A 20,097-nucleotide genomic window follows, 5' to 3' on the forward strand; every position below is an offset into this window, starting at 1 on the left:
TTCTCTAACAAACAAATAAATTAAAACATTAAAAATAAATCTAAAGATAATATAGGAGAAAAAATATGAAGTAATTTATGAATTAATGTTTTATTTGAGATCAATGCCTCCGTTATACACGTTAGTATAAATAATCTGAGATAATAAAATAAAATAAAATATCGTATTTGCTCAACATGCTTTTAAGCAGCGACACTGTTTTGAAACTTGTAGAAAATCATGTTTGATAATCTATTAAGTTTGAAATTATTCCTATTATCATTAAAATATGGGCTTATAGGGTTAAAACTCGAAGTTAAATTCTTTAAGTGCTCATGGTAAAGAAAACCTATGGTGCAGGTTTGGCTAAGACTACAATAATAAGCAATCTCTAAGACTACAATCAAAAAGTCTTTCAAAAGTTTTTATGCTTTGTTTGTTTGTTTTGGAATTTCGCACAAAGCTACTCGAGGGCTATCTGTGCTAGCCGTCCCTAATTTTGTAGTGTAAGACTAGAGGGAAGGCAGCTAGTCATCACCACCCACCGCCAACTCTTGGGCTACTCTTTTACCAACGAATAGTGGGATTGACCGTCACATTATAACGCCCCCACGGCTGAAAGGGCGAGCATGTTTGGCACGACGGGGATGCGAACCCGCGACCCTCAGATTACGAGTCGCGCGCCTTACGCGCTTGGCCATGCCGGGCCTGTTTTTATGCAAGTTTAATTTAAACTAAATGTTGCAATCACAAGAACTAGTTTAATGTTTTAGTTAATAAGAGAGTTTAAGAATTTATATGTATGTAATAGTACTGTTTGTTGTCTGTCCATGTAACTTCTTGGTTGGGTGTGGATGAATCACCATCCAAACTAGTTTGGAGATTTGTTGGATTAATGGATATTTTGATTTCACATTTAATGTTTCGCAGTTTTTATGGTTGTTGTTTTATAATTGTACATAAGGGGAGCAAATTTTCATGTCCTAAGATAACCTTTCTTTAACAATGAATTTATAAAGCTCCCATCTACGGGACGGGTACGCCAGCTAGTTATTAATAAGCCAGTTTACAGTTTAAAAACTACCTAATTGGCTATCTGTACTGCAATAACCATAGGTGTTGTACCCCAATTTCTAGCGCTTCAAGTCTGCAGACTTACCATTGAGAAAGAGTTATTAATAACTTCTGCACAAATATACAGAAGTGTATACCGATATGTCAACCACATTACATCAACTATGTACAGTACAGACGAGGCTTTTCAGTCATAAAAAAGAAAAAAAAAACGTGCAGGAATATTGTCGTGGAAGGTTTCTCCAGAATTTCCAGGGAGAAGGTACCGTTTCATCTACCAGTAACTGATTAAAATAAACAGCAACCGGATTTTTGAAATTTAAAATAGATGTGGAAAGAGTAGGTGTTTGGGAAAGAAGAGAAAATGGAAAATAAGTAATCTTTCATATGGATTGATTCGAATCTCTTAGTAGAAGGCGTTTTTAAGGATCAACGAGTCTCTTGTCGAATTTCCATTAGTTGGCGCTTTTAGATATGATTTTTGCTTGATGTGGATCATCCTTTTTTCTCCCAAGCAGTGGATCACATCCTTCATTGCTGATAGAACTGTCCGAAATAGTCACTTAGAGCTATAGGTGCTCTTAGGGGATGCTACTCCACAATAACTACTTTCCTTCTTTAATTGCTGCTATACCTAGAACGTGGTTATCACAGTTCTCATAATAAAACAAACAAACAGGGTTTCTGATGACGCTACTATTGATGATTTATGTCATTTACGGTGATAACATTTATGCAACCCAGATTTCTTGATGACACACTCGTATGAGGGTTATTTCTCACCAAGGTTCTTTACTGCATTGTCGATTACGTATGTCATATAGTGAGAGAACTCTTTGCTACTGGTTTCCTGATAAAAAAGTATTTTATTGAAGAGGATTCTTTGCCATCAAGGTTCCTAATTACATCGTTGATGACACAAGACTTACGGTGAAAGGATTACCTGCCATCCAGGAGCATTTTTATTTAGTAGATGAAAATATTACCACGTTTACATGCTTTGTTTTTTAAAGTCGTTTTTCTTCCCAAAGAATCGGTATAGTCCTTTGATGAATATATCATGGTAGTGTACATAATTGTTTAGTTTTGGTAGCTTGAGAAAGTTTCGGTTTTACGTGTTTATTAACATTACATAGTCGCATTCAATGGACGAACGTACAAACGTTTCGTAAATTGACAATTTTGTTTTGACTAGTAATATATTTAAAGCGTTTAAGATATCGAGTCAAGATATGACTACGCTGTTAGTAACGTATTTGTTCCACGCTAAAACCTAGTAATTTCAGTAGATGTAGCTTACATTTTGTTGTATAATGGTTTTTAAAATCTCTTTCTTCGATTATTTGTTAAAGGCAAAGTTACACAATAAAGTATTTATGCTGTACCCAACACGGGTATCGAAACCCAATTTTTAGTGTTATAAGCCTCCAGACTCAAAGATGATCCACTAGGAGGAAGTCTGTTTTGTTTATTTTAATGAAAAATTATGAACAGTTTTGTAAGGGTTAAACACTGAGGTTTGACTTAGTTGATGTTGTGTTTCGCTGCTTGTACTGGACGTTTTAAGTGATACAATATTGCAATGTCATCTGCAAACTGACATCATTGGGTTAGTCGAAACAACTGACATACAAGATACAGATAAGGATGGATATCTCGACGTACTTTAGCAGAAAGAATAAGTAGCGTTGCTTTTAAGAGACTTGTAATTCACAAAATCTAAAATGTATTATGAGCAGTTTTAGATTTTGCCAGTTTACATCTATTAAGAATTCTTCGTGACAGACTTGGTCGAAATCTCTTGAAACATCATGGACAACGCCTACGGTGCAACAGCTTAGATGCTTAACTACTGAGTTAGTGAATTTGGCCAGATGGTCAACTGCTTGCTCTTTTTGAAACTACTCAGTACTTCTGGGAGTAGGGGAGTGATTTCTAAAAATTTAGTAATTCTTTAGTGATAATCCTTCCACGTAATTGTTCAATCATATCTGCTAAGCCTATTGGTCAACAATTTTCAGTCTGATAAAACGCGAGGTATTATTAGCAAATCGCTTAGAAAAGTTTTACAGCGCGAACTGGATTAATTTGGTGAAATGCATTTTCTTTTGCATCAATTTTTATTTACTCAATGACACATAATTAATACTACAAAACTTCTTTTACATCATACATTGCTAATTATTTAAACCGCCTCATCCAAGAACAACTCGGAAAATCAAGTTCAAGTAGGCGCAGATTGTATTCGATAATTTACCGTTTTGAAACTTTTGAAGTCTACAATTAACTGTCAATAATTTTCAGTCGGTATACTAGAGAAAGGATATCTATACTGAGCGAATAGTGAGGTCTGACTGTTACTCTTTCACTGTATACACAGCCCCAGTGTACGGATTGTGTTTTCTTATAACAAAGCTACATTGGGCTATCTGCTGCATCCATCGAGGGGAATCGATTCCCTGATTTTAGCGTTGTAAATCTGTAGACTTACTGCTGCCCCAGCGAGGGACACTAGTGTACGAAGCACGGGTTTTCTGTTACTTAAAAGGAAGCAAACAGCTAATCCTTGGGCACGTTAACCACAAGACCATGCCCAGTCGATCACTTTGTTTCACAAACCACGCGCTATTTTGTGCACTGCCCACCGCTGGTATCGAAATCTAATTTTAATGTTAAGATTTGGAATACTTGCTGCTGAACTAACGGAAGGAAAAATATAATACAAAAACACAAGATATGGTAAAGCAAAAGCTTTATTATCTAATTTCTTTACAAAGCGTGGGAAGTCAGCAAGTCCAGGTTAAAAAATTACAGCAAGCAAGAAATATAATAAAAGTAATATTCTTGGTGGTTATGGCCTGTAAAACATGGCTAAATATATTTTTCGTAAACTAAAAGGATTTTCGTGTTTTAAGTGGTAACGCTTTAATTTCAACAATTGTATAAATATTTTTATTTTTTAGAAGTTTTGTTTATTCTGTTGTTATAGTTACTTTCCATTTCCACGTGAAAAAAGCCAGATTTCTTAAGATATTCTTTGGAATTATGTTTTAATTTTTTATATAATTAAGATAAATGACTAATAAAAATCAACATATATTTTTTAAAAAAAAGAATAACATAACTACAAGCTTCTCCAATTCGACTTGCGTTAAACCTTGTACGTAAATATTTTCGTAACATTATATATATATATATATATATATATACATACATACATACATATATATATATATATATATATAGGTTTAAAAATGGCAACACTGAGACCAAAAATTCTAAGAACCAATATCCCTTTGTGACTGGTAAATTACAAACAATAAAACATCACCAAAATAGTAATAAAAACATATGCTATGCATAAAACGTTTAACGCATGCGCCATAACAAAACTGACAAAAGTACACAAGCTAAACCACAAAACTACTGTTTGGTTTGAAAAACAATATACAGGGATTTGTGGCGAAGTAATACAGTATACATTTTAAAGGAACTTACGTTATTAACAACTTCTGAAACCAATAACAAGAACAGGAACGAAAACAAAGGCGATTACTGAACACTGTATACGTCACAAAACATCATAATCATAACATAAAAAACAAACGAATCGAATCGGTTTGTAACCAACGATTGTGATACCTAATATCACAGAGGTAAACACAGCAGCCAAAAGTAGCTTCATCTTAAAGATCTGGGTTAAAACATCTTATTTATACAACCAAGTATGTCGTTAATTCTTTATCAGCTTACTTCTTTTAACACTGATAATATTATACCACTAGTAAGTTTTATCTATTAAATGTGCCTCCTAGTGCAGTCCATATGCACTTAATTACATTCAAGTTAGCAACTGACACCTCATTTAACAAAATACAAAAATTACTACAATATGACATCATGTGTTCTTTTTTTTAAACATTATGTGCTTCAATGGAAGTGAATAAACAAATAAACACAGTTCTGTGGTTAGCTTGCATAGAATGCAAATTAACACAATTTTTTTCATGGCTTTACCATGTTAAATGTAAATGAAAAACAAACACAAAAGCACTTGGTAAAAAGGAAGTGACTATATAATTTTTTTTTTTACATCTTGAAATAGGAACCACTTAAAATGACAAAATAAAATATATGCTTATGTATACGGAGAATATAGAAACAGGAACACCGCTATCATACCTACACACATTTATTATATGCATGTATATATATATATATATATATATATATATAATCTGCTACTTAATTAACGCATCAAATTAGCTTGAGATTAAAAAAAAAGTGAGATGTGATAATAAATCATTTTGCTAAATACAGGAAACAGTCATTCATGGTTTGAAATCGGAATTTGAACACAAGTGCCGATTCTTTTCAACGTTACTAAGAGAATATTTCAAGCATGAACACCAGGTGTCTCAGTAAACGCGAGCAAATTCTCACAATCTTCTGGATAATAATACATTACCTGCAGTTAGGCTGTTGCACTGATGGCAGCTTATACTTCTAGTATACTCCCCCTTGTGTTATTTTACATTTTCTGTAACTTTATTACAAATTAATGCAATTAAATTAGTTTTCTGATCAAATTTATGTCACGTTCGATGTTAAGTAATGTTTTTTTCAAACAGCACAGAGAAGACGGTATAAACGAGTTTGCAGCCTCATTAGTGCTACAACTTGACTACATATGCAATGTAGTATTTTATATTTAAAAGTATCGGTAATTGCTTTGAAAAAAACTATGGTAATTTTGACGACTAATGCCATCTATTGACATTTACAAGCAATTGTGAAATAACATGATTTGCAAGTACCAGCTTTTCTTTACACGAATCGTTATAATTCTTTTTAAGTTATTGATCGATTTATAAACTAAATATCTTAAATGAGACACTAATGGTAAAACCTCTAAAAAATAGACCTTTAAAACAAGGAGACATGAATACAAAAATGTAAACAATTCTGTTTGTATTCAGTCCTTTGTTCAACTGGAGCTGCAATAAATTTCAAAATGTAGTGTCCAGCTGTGAGATCAGTAGCCTACTGCTGTCCACTTCCACAATAAAATGTATCATCTATCAATGAGTGAAAATTTAGCATGAGCTAGAGGAACCATTCAGCACCTTATGGTTATTACTCTAGTTTCATAATACTAGTAGTAATATTAAAAATATTCCAGCTAATCCATAATGCACTGATACTACATGCACCTAAGAATTCCTACATCAATAACCTACTAAATGAATGAAAACAAAACCAACAAGAAGAATATATCAGACTTCAATAATGAGATATTATTATTGATGATGGACTGTGGCCACAATACAGTATCCTTATCTATTCTGTACCACATGTGAAACCAACTGGAACTTTGAAACAAAATTCTTTCATTCATCTTTTATACACAGTTATTACTCGAGTTTAATACACTCAAGAACTGTAAATATTTCACCAAATAATTAAGGATCAGAGTAGTAATTTCCTTTTAAAATACACTTCAGAAATATTTTAAGAATCTCTCCAAACAATATAACCTGGAACTTCACTTTTAATAGAGCCACCAACCCTGACAAATGACACTGAAATGGGCTTGCAAATCGGTACAAAACAACTTTGAAACCTTCAATAATAAACATTTCACGATTATAAATGAAAATCAAAGTATATTTACCGATGGTGGACCTTCAAGGACCTTTGCACCAAACAAACTTCTTAAATTTTAATCATCCATGAATATAGAATAAACAATAACATTTTGTAATGGTATCTGAATATTGAATTTTAAAAGATTTAAAAAAAAATAAAAAATAATCCAGTCATTACAACCAAACCACTCATTTTTTGCAGTCCTAATATTCCAGTTTCTTTTAAGTATAAATTTCAAATGCACTGAAATTTTGACTAATATGAACAGACATCATGAAGATGTGTTAGATTTTAAGGTTTTCACGTGTTAAGTACTGTTAAAACTTACCTGCTTTCATACAACACACAATTGAAATATGACGATTTCTAAACTTCATTTTTCACCTTTGAATACATCATCTTTATGGTTAACAAACTTCCCAAATAACTTTTCTATGACTGAAATATCAAACTACAAAAATAATATCTACCAGAAGCCTTACATTTATAAAACACTGACGATCATGTCACCTTTGACGTCTTCAAAACTGCAAAGTATAAAATTTCATCCATTAAACAGTATTTTTCAACAGGAACTCTAACCTAATAATAAGTAGCTATAATTTCAAATCTTATATTAGGACTAACACTAACAACTTTCAGATGGCAACTCCTTGAATAGGATTAACCTAACTTTCAAGTAGAATTTCCAACACTAAGAGATTCTCGTTCTAGAATACAAGTAAATTCTGTCAGTGATTACCTAAAGTTACAAAAAAATCAGTCACCTAATGATCAAAGGTATTAATAAAACAAGCTTTTACCTTTAAGGTGTCTGCCATGCATTTATGTACAGTTTCTTGAGGAAGATCCCAGCAATATAGCTGTGGGGTTCTTAAGTGAAACATCTGATTCAACACCATTTAGCAAGAACTTGTAAAAACAATAGAAAATTGCATTCAGAAGTTCTAGTAAGTTAATCCATCCACTGGTAAACCTCTATTTTAAAAATAACTTAAATGAAAATTTAACTTGAAATATAAAAGTGTCACATAAAAGATAGTGCTTTTATAAGATTGGAATTTGTTTTTTTAAATTAAAAATAATTACATGTAATTTAGGATTGCAAATAACTGAAGTCCAAGTTGTATTTTGAACAATTACGAGTAAATACAAGGCATCTTAATATATAAATAATTGCAATAACACTTCTTAAATTGAAATAACTGTTTTGTTAACTGATAATATATGTGAAACTTCAATAATTTACAATGTTTATGGCCAAAAGTAGTCACATAAAGCCATATATTTTTAACAAAACCTGCTTAACTGAGAAACTAATTATAAAGTATAAGCCAAAACTACTTCTATAATACACATAAACACACACTATGGAAACAATTTCAAACCTTCTTACAAATGCTACATACAAGATTACATACAAAACAACATGAAAGTATGTTTGAACTCCAAGTTAAAACCTTCTAGTACCAGTAATACAACTCTTTGAATTATCAAAGATAAATATATCCATTCAGTGGAAAAGAACACTTTGGGTTCTCAAACTTACTTACGACTTGCTATACCTATGTAGGTTGTTTTACAGCCATGTCAAACAATCTTGGTTTGACCAAATTTTGCATCTCAATACACACAAACTTTCAATACATGATCTAGGCACTGATTTCAAAACTTTATAACAGACAATGAACGTGTTTATATTTAAAAGGTTTTGATGCAGTTAAACTACCGTAGTGCAATATTATTTCATGTCTGTATTAAGAGTCTACTTGCAAGTGGGTAGAAGCCTAAAAATTTAAAAGTAACAGGAAAAGAAAGAGTTCTGACAATAATTCACAAGTAAGAAAGAGTTCTGACAATAATTCACAAGTAAGAAAGAGTTCTGACAATAATTCACAAGTAAGAAAGAGTTCTGACAATAATTCACAAGTAAGAAAGAGTTCTGACAATAATTCACAAGTAAGAAAGAGTTCTGACAATAATTCACAAGTAAGAAAGAGTTCTGACAATAATTCACAAGTAAGAAAGAGTTCTGACAATAATTCACAAGTTCTGACAATAATTCACAAGTAAGAAAGAGTTCTGACAATAATTCACAAGTAAGAAAGAGTTCTGACAATAATTCACAAGTAAGAAAGAGTTCTGACAATAATTCACAAGTAAGAAAGAGTTCTGACAATAATTCACAAGTAAGAAAGAGTTCTGACAATAATTCACAAGTAAGAAAGAGTTCTGACAATAATTCACAAGTAAGAAAGAGTTCTGACAATAATTCACAAGTAAGAAAGAGTTCTGACAATAATTCACAAGTAAGAAAGAGTTCTGACAATAATTCACAAGTAAGAAAGAGTTCTGACAATAATTCACAAGTAAGAAAGAGTTCTGACAATAATTGACAAGTAAGAAAGAGTTCTGACAATAATTCACAAGTAAGAAAGAGTTCTGACAATAATTCACAAGTAAGAAAGAGTTCTGACAATAATTCACAAGTAAGAAAGAGTTCTGACAATAATTCACAAGTAAGAAAGAGTTCTGACAATAATTCACAAGTAAGAAAGAGTTCTGACAATAATTCACAAGTAAGAAAGAGTTCTGACAATAATTCACAAGTAAGAAAGAGTTCTGACAATAATTCACAAGTAAGAAAGAGTTCTGACAATAATTCACAAGTAAGAAAGAGTTCTGACAATAATTCACAAGTAAGAAAGAGTTCTGACAATAATTCACAAGTAAGAAAGAGTTCTGACAATAATTCACAAGTAAGAAAGAGTTCTGACAATAATTCACAAGTAAGAAAGAGTTCTGACAATAACAAGTAAGAAAGAGTTCTGACAATAATTCACAAGTAAGAAAGAGTTCTGACAATAATTCACAAGTAAGAAAGAGTTCTGACAAGTTCTGACAATAATTCACAAGTAAGAAAGAGTTCTGACAATAATTCACAAGTAAGAAAGAGTTCTGACAATAATTCACAAGTAAGAAAAGTTCTGACAATTCACAAGTAAGAAAGAGTTCTGACAATAATTCACAAGTAAGAAAGAGTTCTGACAATAATTCACAAGTAAGAAAGAGTTCTGACAATAATTCACAAGTAAGAAAGAGTTCTGACAATAATTCACAAGTAAGAAAGAGTTCTGACAATAATTCACAAGTAAGAAAGAGTTCTGACAATAATTCACAAGTAAGAAAGAGTTCTGACAATAATTCACAAGTTCTGACAATAATTCACAAGTCTTTGGCTAATTACGGTTGTATGCATTACAAAGCTAATTCAAACATGGCAGGATAATGTTAATAAAACAGCGTGTTAAACAATCAAAATATTTTCTCACTAATGACTGTCCTAAATTAATTACTTATCCATGCATAAAATGATGTTCAAGTTTTGTTTTAGCTTGCCAAGTAACAGCAGGTTTACTTATAATGATACAAATTCTGAAAAAAGTTTTAAGACAGCAACTGTGAAGTAACAAGCACAACATAGTGCACAACAAAAACGTTTGTTGTATTTTTATAAATATCTTTTTAAGATGCTTATCCTTTCTGTATCACCCATACCCCTCATATATATATATATATGTTGCACCTACACCACGAGATAGCCAAAGTGGCTTAAAAATGTGAAGCTGCACTTGTAAAAAGGTTACATTTCAGTTTATATTAAGTATTGACATACAAACATAATTTCACAAAGACCCCAAGATTCCTAATCCTCAAACAAGTACTTGCAAGTAGGCTCTCGGAAACTGACATGGCTCTTGCAGAAGAGTTACGTCACCTTCAGATAATTCTACATTGCACACAAAAGATTGCATGACTGGTTCACCCTAAAAGTATTGTCAACATTTAATTGCACAAAAAAGTGTGCACAATTTATTTTTGTCTGAAATACATGACTCCCACCCAATTGAGAAACAAATCTAACATTTTCTTGGGTTAAGGTAGTGACAAACCCACCCACACCTTGCTTAGGCTAATATCCTAGTTTCTAAATGTGTTGGATAGTTTGAAACATCTGTAAATTTGTGTGTGCATATGCAAGTTGCTTTTTTTTTTATTGTTGAAGTGTTTTATTAGCTGCTAAATTAATCCAAATATAACTTCAAAAAAAGTGTACTGCCTTTTATTTTAAAGAAAATATACCACTACAAGAGTGAAACAGATAAATGGTGAGGAAAATATTACAATTACATATTTGTTATTTTTGGTGTTGGCTACAAAATAGTACGTTTGTTTTTTAATATTCACGCAAAGCTACACAAGCAGTACTCTGCCCCTAGTTTTGAGCTGATAGACTAGAGGGAAGGTTGCTAGTCAGTAATGTCCACCACCAAATCTTAGGCTTCTCTAAGAATCACACAGCAGGATCTGACAATCACTTTCATAATACACTTAATACCTGAAGGTGGGTAACAGGAGTTGTTTCTTTTTGTGGCAAAAACTGGACCCTCAGGTTCACAGTTTCACACATAACCACTAGGCCACTTCTGAGCCTACTCATTAAAAGACTTTACCCTAGCTGATTCGCCACACATGCATTAAACATTTGTTCTAAGAAATACTATAACCAATTCCTTTGAGTACATATGAACATTTCTACTTCAAATAAAATGCTAAAAGTTACCAGTAAAATACAGATACAGCAGAAGTGAAGTGCTTTATAAACATTTTCCTACAAAACCAAAGTACAGTATTTGAGATAAGTGATTAACTATACCATGCAACATGGACTTCAGGAGCCTGCAACCTTTTTTTCATTTTTCAACAAATTTGAGCTTCATTTCTGAAAGAACAGAAACACTTTCATACAAACACAACAGTTTCCTATAGAATATTTCATTCACCAATTTCTTTAAGAGCAGCCAACAGTGAAAACTATCATAATAACATTCTGTATATATATATCTATATACACAAATGAACAGTAAAACTGGTACCTTTCTTTAGAGGTACAAGTGCTTGTACATGTACAAAATAATAATTTATAACATGTGATATGATAATTTTAAGGGCAACAAAATTTTACCCAGTATATAAAACAAAACCAAGAAAAAAAAAACTTAAAAAAAGTTCTTAAAATTTATTCCAAGAAACTTGATTTTCAAAGTTCAAACAAAAAATCTTAGATTTTTTTTAATCTCATCTTCAAGCTGCCATATTCCATTAAAGACTTATCAAAAGTGGATAAGTAATAAGTACATTATACAAATACTTGTTCCACAAACACATCAATGAATTTTATCATATGTACATTCAGCACCTGTCATTAAATAACTAACACCTCTACCAGTTTCCAAAACAAGTGTCAAAAATCACCAACCTTTAGCAATGAACATAACCTTTCAGTAACTAGAAGATATGAATATTATCAAACACACCACCTTTAAGCTGAAGGTTTGTTTTGTTATCACATTTCAAACAAAAGCACCAATGCCTGCATCCTGAATGATTTTTCCAACAATAAAACACCAAGCAAATTCACATCAGGCCATTGTACATGGATACAAGTTGTGGCTAAAAGTTTTATCATCATCATAATTTATAAAGTGTTAGAAAAAACAAAACAAAGCTGCACTTAAGTTTTGTGTGAACCTCATAGATGAGGAAACAAATTTCCACATGGAAGAGGCATTATTTTGATGATAAATGCACACTGTGTGTAGTAGTATACGTTTTTTATTTGGGAATGCATCAACCTCCTTGAGTAGCTTGTGACAGATGAAACACAACTTCTGTTGCTCCACTTGTGATTTATTTAGGATCAGAAATATTCATTACTTCAAACTGTCATCTTGCATATCAATTCATAACTCACTAAGATACTTATATTAAGTAGTTTTAAAATCAGATGCTAAATGCAGGTTCTCCCCCCCCCCCAAATATATGACTAATACCAACTGTTTCCAGCCAATATCCAATTTAAAAATTCACTGATCATCAGCATCTGTCTTACAAATAGGGTTTGGTCATTTTACTCAGTCAAGCAACTGAGAAAAGTCAGGACTTGTTGATGAATGGAAATGATCATCCGACATGTGATGACCTGACAACCCAAGATTGTTGGTGTTCTGTTTGTCTTCTGAAAGAGGACTTCCAAGGGTATGATGATAAGCCATCGCATTTGAGCTGAGAAGAGCAAGTCGTGAAAGAGGAGTTGGGTGTTGGGAGATCGGACTATAGGAGCTCATAGATGATGGGGGCTGAAAGCTACTGTAGTGTCTCTGATAGCCATGAGGGAGCCACCTTGGGGAATGAGCCAGCGGAGCTGGAACTGGGGTGGGCGGAGCAGAGTAGAAAGGCCGACTCTCTTGTTCAGAGAACTGCAACTGGCCAGGAGTGCCACATGGAGATGAGCTCTTAATATGAGTCATCTGAGAATTGTTGACAGGAGGACTGTGCATCACAGGGTGGATCATACATTCTGAAGGAGGTGCAAGAGTTGGAGATGGCTGGTGGGGGTATGCTGATGATGCTGGATGGCTCAACAGGCCAGGAGATGATGGGCTAGAGACGGAGGATGGTTGCGTGGATGAAGGAGTTCTATGAACCCCTCCTAAGGAAGTGTTTACAGATACCTGAGAAAGAGGAGAGCTGCGAGGAGGAACCGACTGGGAATGTGATTCTTGTGTTGTTTTGACAACACTTTGAAAAGGGCTTTGTGTTGGCCTAGGTGGGTTATTTAAGGATTGAGAAGATTTACCAAGATTAATTGGGTTCAGAGAAGGAGAGTGAGTTTGTGGAGATCCAGAAGTTGATGGAGCTGGAGAGGAGCCATGAATTGAATAAGATGAGAACTGATTTACATTTGAACGAGAGCCTTGGATTATTGGGCGGGATACACTGGAGCAGGAACGTGAACCACCACGAGAACCATAACGACGAGAAGGCAGCTGACCTGTATGACGTTGCATGTGAGTTTTTAAGTTTCCTTTTTGTGAAAATGTCTTTCCACACATAGTGCAAGGAAAACGATCATCCTTGTTATGTGTTCTCACATGAGTATGCATATTTCCACGCTGAGAAAAACATTTCCCACAAACGCCACATGCAAATGGTTTTTCTTTTGTGTGCACACTCCTTATGTGCGTTTTCAGGTTTCCTTTCTGGGTGAAGCACTTTCCACAAGTCTCACAAGAGAACTCCTTTTCTCCTGTGTGAATCTTCATGTGTGTGTCTACATTGCCTTTCTGGGTGAACCTTTTACCACACACCTGGCAGGCGTAAGGTTTCTCTCCTGTGTGAATCATCATGTGGGTTTTTAGATTTCCTTTTTGGGTGAAGTACTTATGACAAACAGGGCACAAAAACTGCTTGGTTGGTGCTGGCCGAGGCCGACGAGGTTGCTGTTGGTTCACTGACGAGTCTACATGGTTAGCCTGTGATCTGTCAGGCATTTGTAAAGATAGTGGTGGTGGTGGAGGTGGAAGAAGGGCAAGAGGAGACTGCTGAGGATGGCTGGAACTTTGAGCAGCTGAAGTGGGTGACTGTGATGTTGGTGGCAGCTGTTTCCGTTCGGGTGGGGCACTCAGTGGTCGGCTGATACTAGGGTGAGTAGACATGTTACAGGAGCTACTACTACTGCAAGCCCCATCAGACTTCAGGCTACTGTATAATGAGAAGTATTGCTGACAAACCTCACATGGGTAGGGTTTATCCTTAGCATCTGGGTGGGGGCACTTCTGAGTGTGCTCATTAAACGAGGACATTTTCTCTATATAGCTTGATGCTGCAGCCAACTGTGAAATTCCTGTTCCAAAATGAAGGGGGTTTTTCTTAAGAAAGAGGTCAGTTAAACTGGCCTGGTATCCAGGAGGCCAGCTTTTGTGGCTAAGGGATGTTGGAGCCACCCAGGGATAAGTACTGTTCTGCATGGTGCTAGTTGGAGGGTTGTTGTTCATGAAATCCTAAACTACTGGGAATTAGAGGCAATACTATGTGGATGGTAGCTTTTCAGGTTTGTTCTGTGGCCCTTCCAGTCTTCAGATTGTTTTGTCTTGGGTGTTTATTGTGGTTTAGTGATGTCCAGTCTAACATGGTCAAGATCACAATCTGAAAAACAAAATCATATGGACAGACAAATGACTAGCAAATCTCAAAACTTGGCTTTACAAATCAATTTTCTTACATGTACTATATACAACAGAACATCTGAACACAGAATGAGTGTAATTATACATCTAACATCACCATCGAAGCTTCTTATTGAAAACAAACATCAGCAACCAAGAAGTTCAAAACTATTTTCTTAATTGAGTTTCAACTGTATTCACATGTTTTCAGATTATCTCTATCCATATGACACTGTTAGTATTTCATTGCTATTCTAAACCACAGTTTGACACATATTATACAATTATTGAAACAAAATGTTTCATGACTTATTTTCAACCCCCAGTAACAGGCTCTATAAATGTGTATACAAGGTCCTATTCTTTCATGTAAAAGGTTAATATTAATCATTTTAAATTCAATGGTTTCTCTCACTTTCAATGAACTTACATGAATACAACAACCTTACATAACATGCACACACCTCTGTAAAAAACACAATAAATCACATATTTTGTTATTTTAGATATTAAAAATAGAAGAATGAATTTTCTTTATTTAAATATTGAATTCCACTATTTGGTGATAAAGGATTTTTCAGCAGTAACTATCATGAGCCTTAGCATCCATTCTAAGTTGCTAATTAAGGATAGTCATGTCATGGTTCAACTGCCAAATTCATGTTAATCCTGTAGATGAATAATACATAATGTTTAAGTGTAATGAAAAAAAATGTCAGTCACTGCAGTACCCAATGGTCATCTGATTTTTTAAAAAAGTTCACTCTAAGATAAGTATAAACATACTGATGAGATTTAAAAGTGCAGAATTTCAAACTTTTTTTTCTTAATATAGAATAAGTGTCACAGGTCTAAACAGTATTAAGTTAGTAAAAACATAAATTAATTCCTTGAACCTTTACTTGTTTGTTTTAAATTCTAAAAAATTTTAATCTTTTCAACAAAGGATTCTGGAAAAACATGACACCACTGGGTATTCCATTAGATTTTACATAGACTATAATTTTGTTTTTAAATGTAAAACAATTAGTAAACTTCGAGATGAAAGTTTTTGACTACATTCAAGAATTACACCGTGGGTTGTGAAATAGCTACATAATTCAACTTGAAAAGAATAAATATTAATCAACAATGCATAAAATAATGAATTGGAGCTATACTGAAAGAAGACTAAATGTTTACAAAGTTAGCACAATTTAGAAAATAAACAAATAGTAAGAAATAAGGTTTTGATCTTTCAGTCTTAATTTATAGGGAACAATAATTCTCCAATAATGGATGAACTTCCTTTAACACCAGCATTAAGACCTTGTGTTGCCCTGTTAAGTGTATAACTAGAGATAGTTGTTACAAATTTTTAGTAAAATTTCTTTATATTTATTTAATACATTCTTCTATTTGTTACAGAATGGTTTAAATTTTATTTGAAGTTTCTTTATTAGATCTATCAACTGTTAATTTTTGTATCAGTATTTCAACATTACTAATAAAATATTGTAATTTATTACAAATTTTACAATATCTAAATAACTGCAAAGTTGTAATGCTTATAACAGAAGGGTGTGGTACATTATTATTAAAAGAGGGTAAACCATAAATTAGAAAGGCAAAATATTTTCATTTATCAAAAATATTAACATTGATATTCTTATCAATTATTTTAATTTCTAAATTTAAACAATGTGCTTATGTATTGGATACTAAAGTATTAATTCTACTGGATAAAATGTTAATAACATTATTTCTGTTACATACTTGATTGCATAACGTTCTCTATCTTTCAAAAAAAAAAAAAAAGCAGCAAAATTATGCATGTTAAGAGCTAACTTACATCGAATAATTAAACAAAAATTGAATAACATTAAAAAAAAAGTGCCTTGAAGCACAAATGAACTTGTATTTCATTTGTGTTTCAGAATAACATAAATCCCTAAAATGTAAACACTCCACAGTATGTTGAAAGTATTTTTTAAAACACGTGTCAATTAACTTTTAAACCCAAAATTTTTTTTTGCATACTACATAATTATTACATTAAGTAATCATTACACAATGATCAGATTATTAATTTTCAGGGCTGTGTTTTCAATAACGTTGATATTTGTCAGTTATTGGCCAGCCGTAATAATCTTAATGTAACCTCTCCTAAGTTTAGAATGTATTGCCCATTGCTCCTGCAAGTAAGAAAAATAAATTGTAAGAGAAAGTTGACACTAGAAATAGCAGACCAGACAATATGTTAGAGCCTTGAGGTTGAAATAAAGGCTCCAGTCTAGACAAGGAACCAGTAGGAGATTATAACTTATTAGAAAGGCTTGTAATAGGTCTGTAAAAACTGGAGAAAGGAGAGTGGTCATGGTTGATTGATTGATTGATTTAGTGTTTTATGGCACAAAGCAGCGAGGCTATCTGCGCCAGACATTCGGTAAAAATGTAAAAAATAAATAAATAAATAAATAAATGTAGTAATAGACATAAATGGAAATGAAGGTAAAACAAAAAAGTATAAAACCAATGTTGACACCCAGTCTACAATGTTAAGATAGAAGGCAGAGTATAAGAAGTTGTAAAATATTTACTCTAGCAAAATGGTAATGATCATAACCCGCCAGGAAGAATAACAGATAAGTTCATGAACCACCGTCAATCACCTGAAGTTGGCTTTACAGTCCTGGTTCCGGGTTATGTGTCAGAGCAGCTATTATCAAAATGTAAAAGAATAAAAGTTTTAAAAGACACTCTGCAAAATCGTAATAATGAGTAGCCAAATGTCCAGTCAAGCAAATGGAGTAAAATTTGTAAAAGTAATTGAAGATAAAAGCAAAGCGGCAATTAAAAAGATAAAAAAGTCAAGCAAATGGAGTAAAATTTGTAAAAAAGTAATCCAGGTGGGATGCTTTGGTAAGGATATGAAGTTTCAAGTATATTGTAAAGATAGTTGTAAACAAATTGAAGGAGAGAGCTGTAAAAGGAACCACAATTAAAAGGTGTAGAGAAGGTTCATGAGATTCAATGTATATACTTTGAACTGATGAGAGGACCAACTAGTGAGGAAAGCCCCAGTGCAGAGTCGAAGACAACACCAAGTCCTTGAGTGATGAATGGGGTCCAGCATCTTTAAGGCCGAGGGTCTGGCAGAGTCATAGACCATTGATCCATAATCGAGTTTTGATCTAATAAGAGCCCGATATACCTTTAACATTGAACAGCGATCTGCCCCCCAACTGGTAGAAAAGAGAACACGGAGGATGTTCAGTGCTCTTGTGCATTTGACCCGAAGCTGCTTTAAGTGTGGTATAAAGGTCAGTTTACAATCAAAGATAAGCCCCAAGAACTTGGTCTCCGGGACCACTGGCAGCAAAACTTCACCAATATGAAGTTCAGGATCAGGGTGAATACCCGTCGACGGCAAAAGTGCATGCATACAGTTTTGAGAGAGAGAAATTAAAGCCGTTCGCCAGAGTCCACTTCCGCACACAATTGAGGGCGGTTTGTAGTTGCCGCTCAATATATCTCATGTTTGACGACTGACATGAGATATGAAAGTCGTTGACATACAGCCCATTCGCAACAGTGAGAGGGAGTTGTTCAGTGATGGCATTTATCTTTATACTGAAGAGTGTAACACTCAATACACAGCCTTGAGGGACTCCAAGTTCCTGTACAAAAGAACGGGAAAGTGTCGAACCCACACGAACTTGGAATCTCCTGTCCATTAAAAAATTTTTAATAAACATGGGTAGATGGCCACGTAACCCATATGTATGGAGGTCTCTCAAAACGCCATACCTCCATGTTGTGTCGTAAGCCTTCTCTATGTCAAAGAATATTGATACAAGATGTTGGCGGTTGAGAAAGGCTTCTCTGATAGATGTTTCAAGGCGAATTAGGTGGTCTGTGGTGGAGTGCTGTCGATGGAACCCACACTGGGTGGGCGAGAGGAGGTTGTTTGATTCAAGGAACCAAACAAGATGAGCATTAACCATCCTTTCTAATGTCTTACAGAGACAGCTTGTCAAAGCAATTGGACGGTAGTTTGAAGGAATCTTGGGATCTTTCCCTGGCTTAGAGAAAGGTAAAATAATAGCCTGGCACCAGGCATCAGGAAAACATTCTCCTGCCAGATCCAGTTGAAAACAATCAGAAGGACATCAAGAGAAGCAGGAGATAGATGGTGCAGCATGTCATAATGAATATCATCAGGTCCAACAGACGTACTGGCAGACCGATGAAGGGCCATTTTTAGTTCCACCAGGGTAAAGGGACAATTATAGTCAAAGAAACAGTCAATTCGAAAGGAAAGAGGTGATCGCTCTGCCCGGAGTCTTGATGGCCAGGAAGGTGGAGGAACAAGCAGAAGTGCTAGATACCCGCAAAAGCTTTCACCTAGAGAGTTAGCGATGTTCGAACATCAGTCACCTCCTGACCATCAGAGAGTAAGAACGAGAGGGGGATAGAATTGTAGTGTCCATTAACCTTTCGAATCCTGTCCCATATGATCTTGGAACTGGTGGTAGAAGATATGCTGGTTGTGAACTTAATCCAAGATTCCTTCTGGCTTTGATGTCTTACCCACCTAGCATGTGCATGGGCCCATTAGAAAGCAACCTGCTTTGAAAGTGTGGGATATCTATGAAAAGTATCCCAGGCCTGGTTTTGAGCCTTCCGTGCTAAGTGGCAAGCAGGATTCCACCACGGACGAGGATATCGTGGAGAACGTGTCAAGGTTTTAGGAATACACTGAGCAGCTGCATGTGTAATACAGTCAGTTACCACTGCTACACAGTCGTCTATTGATGGCTGATTTACGATGGCAGGATCAAGTTCTGCGAGACCAGTGAAAGTGGACCAGTCTGCCTGATCCAGCTTCCACTGGGGCACGTGGGTAGGGTGGCATCAACCACGGCCAGTCTCTTTCAAAAGGATCGGAAAATGATCACTGCCTAGTGGATTTCTGTCAACCCTCCATGAAACATGGGAGAATAATGAAGGGGAGCAAACTGAGAGATCAATAGAGGTAAAGGACTGACTAGGTGCATGAAAGCAAGTGGAAGAACCAGTATTGAAAAGAGAAAGATTGTGATCAGAGAGCATCTGCTCTACAGATCGGCCCCTCCCATCAATAATAGTACTTCCCCAGAGGGGATGATGTCCATTAAAATCCCCTAGGATTAGAAATGGAGATGGCAATTGTTCAACGAGAGCATCAAGATCTGATTGATCATATGTCTCTCCAGGGGACAGGTACAGAGAACAAACAGTGATGGTATGACCCAAGGAAACACGGATGGCTACAGCCTCCAAGGGTGTGTTGAGTGACAAAGAC

At 34.6% G+C, this 20,097-nt stretch overlaps 1 protein-coding gene across 18 annotated transcripts in view; it reads right to left on the reverse strand.

Annotated features, from left to right (window-relative positions):
• Nucleotides 1-3,788: 3,788 nt before the first annotated feature.
• The window catches only part of LOC143253451 (uncharacterized), a 47,594-nt gene continuing 31,285 nt past the window's right edge, over nucleotides 3,789-20,097 (reverse strand). For 8 of the 18 annotated variants that reach the window (XM_076507363.1, XM_076507361.1, XM_076507358.1 and 5 more), the window contains 2 exons: nucleotides 11,420-14,751; nucleotides 3,789-7,680 (listed from right to left, as the gene is read on the reverse strand). In XM_076507363.1, coding sequence (XP_076363478.1) covers nucleotides 12,678-14,600 — 1,923 coding nt within the window. In that variant the 5' untranslated portion in view covers nucleotides 14,601-14,751 and the 3' untranslated portion in view covers nucleotides 3,789-7,680; nucleotides 11,420-12,677. Of the gene's footprint in view, nucleotides 7,681-11,419; nucleotides 14,752-17,350; nucleotides 17,454-20,097 lie in introns of those variants that run through there. The other 10 variants (XM_076507372.1, XM_076507373.1, XM_076507365.1 and 7 more) reach the window with 10 other exon arrangements.

The sequence above is a fragment of the Tachypleus tridentatus genome, chromosome 6 (genome assembly GCF_004210375.1).
Source record: "Tachypleus tridentatus isolate NWPU-2018 chromosome 6, ASM421037v1, whole genome shotgun sequence".
Taxonomy (NCBI): Eukaryota; Metazoa; Arthropoda; class Merostomata; order Xiphosura; family Limulidae; genus Tachypleus; species Tachypleus tridentatus.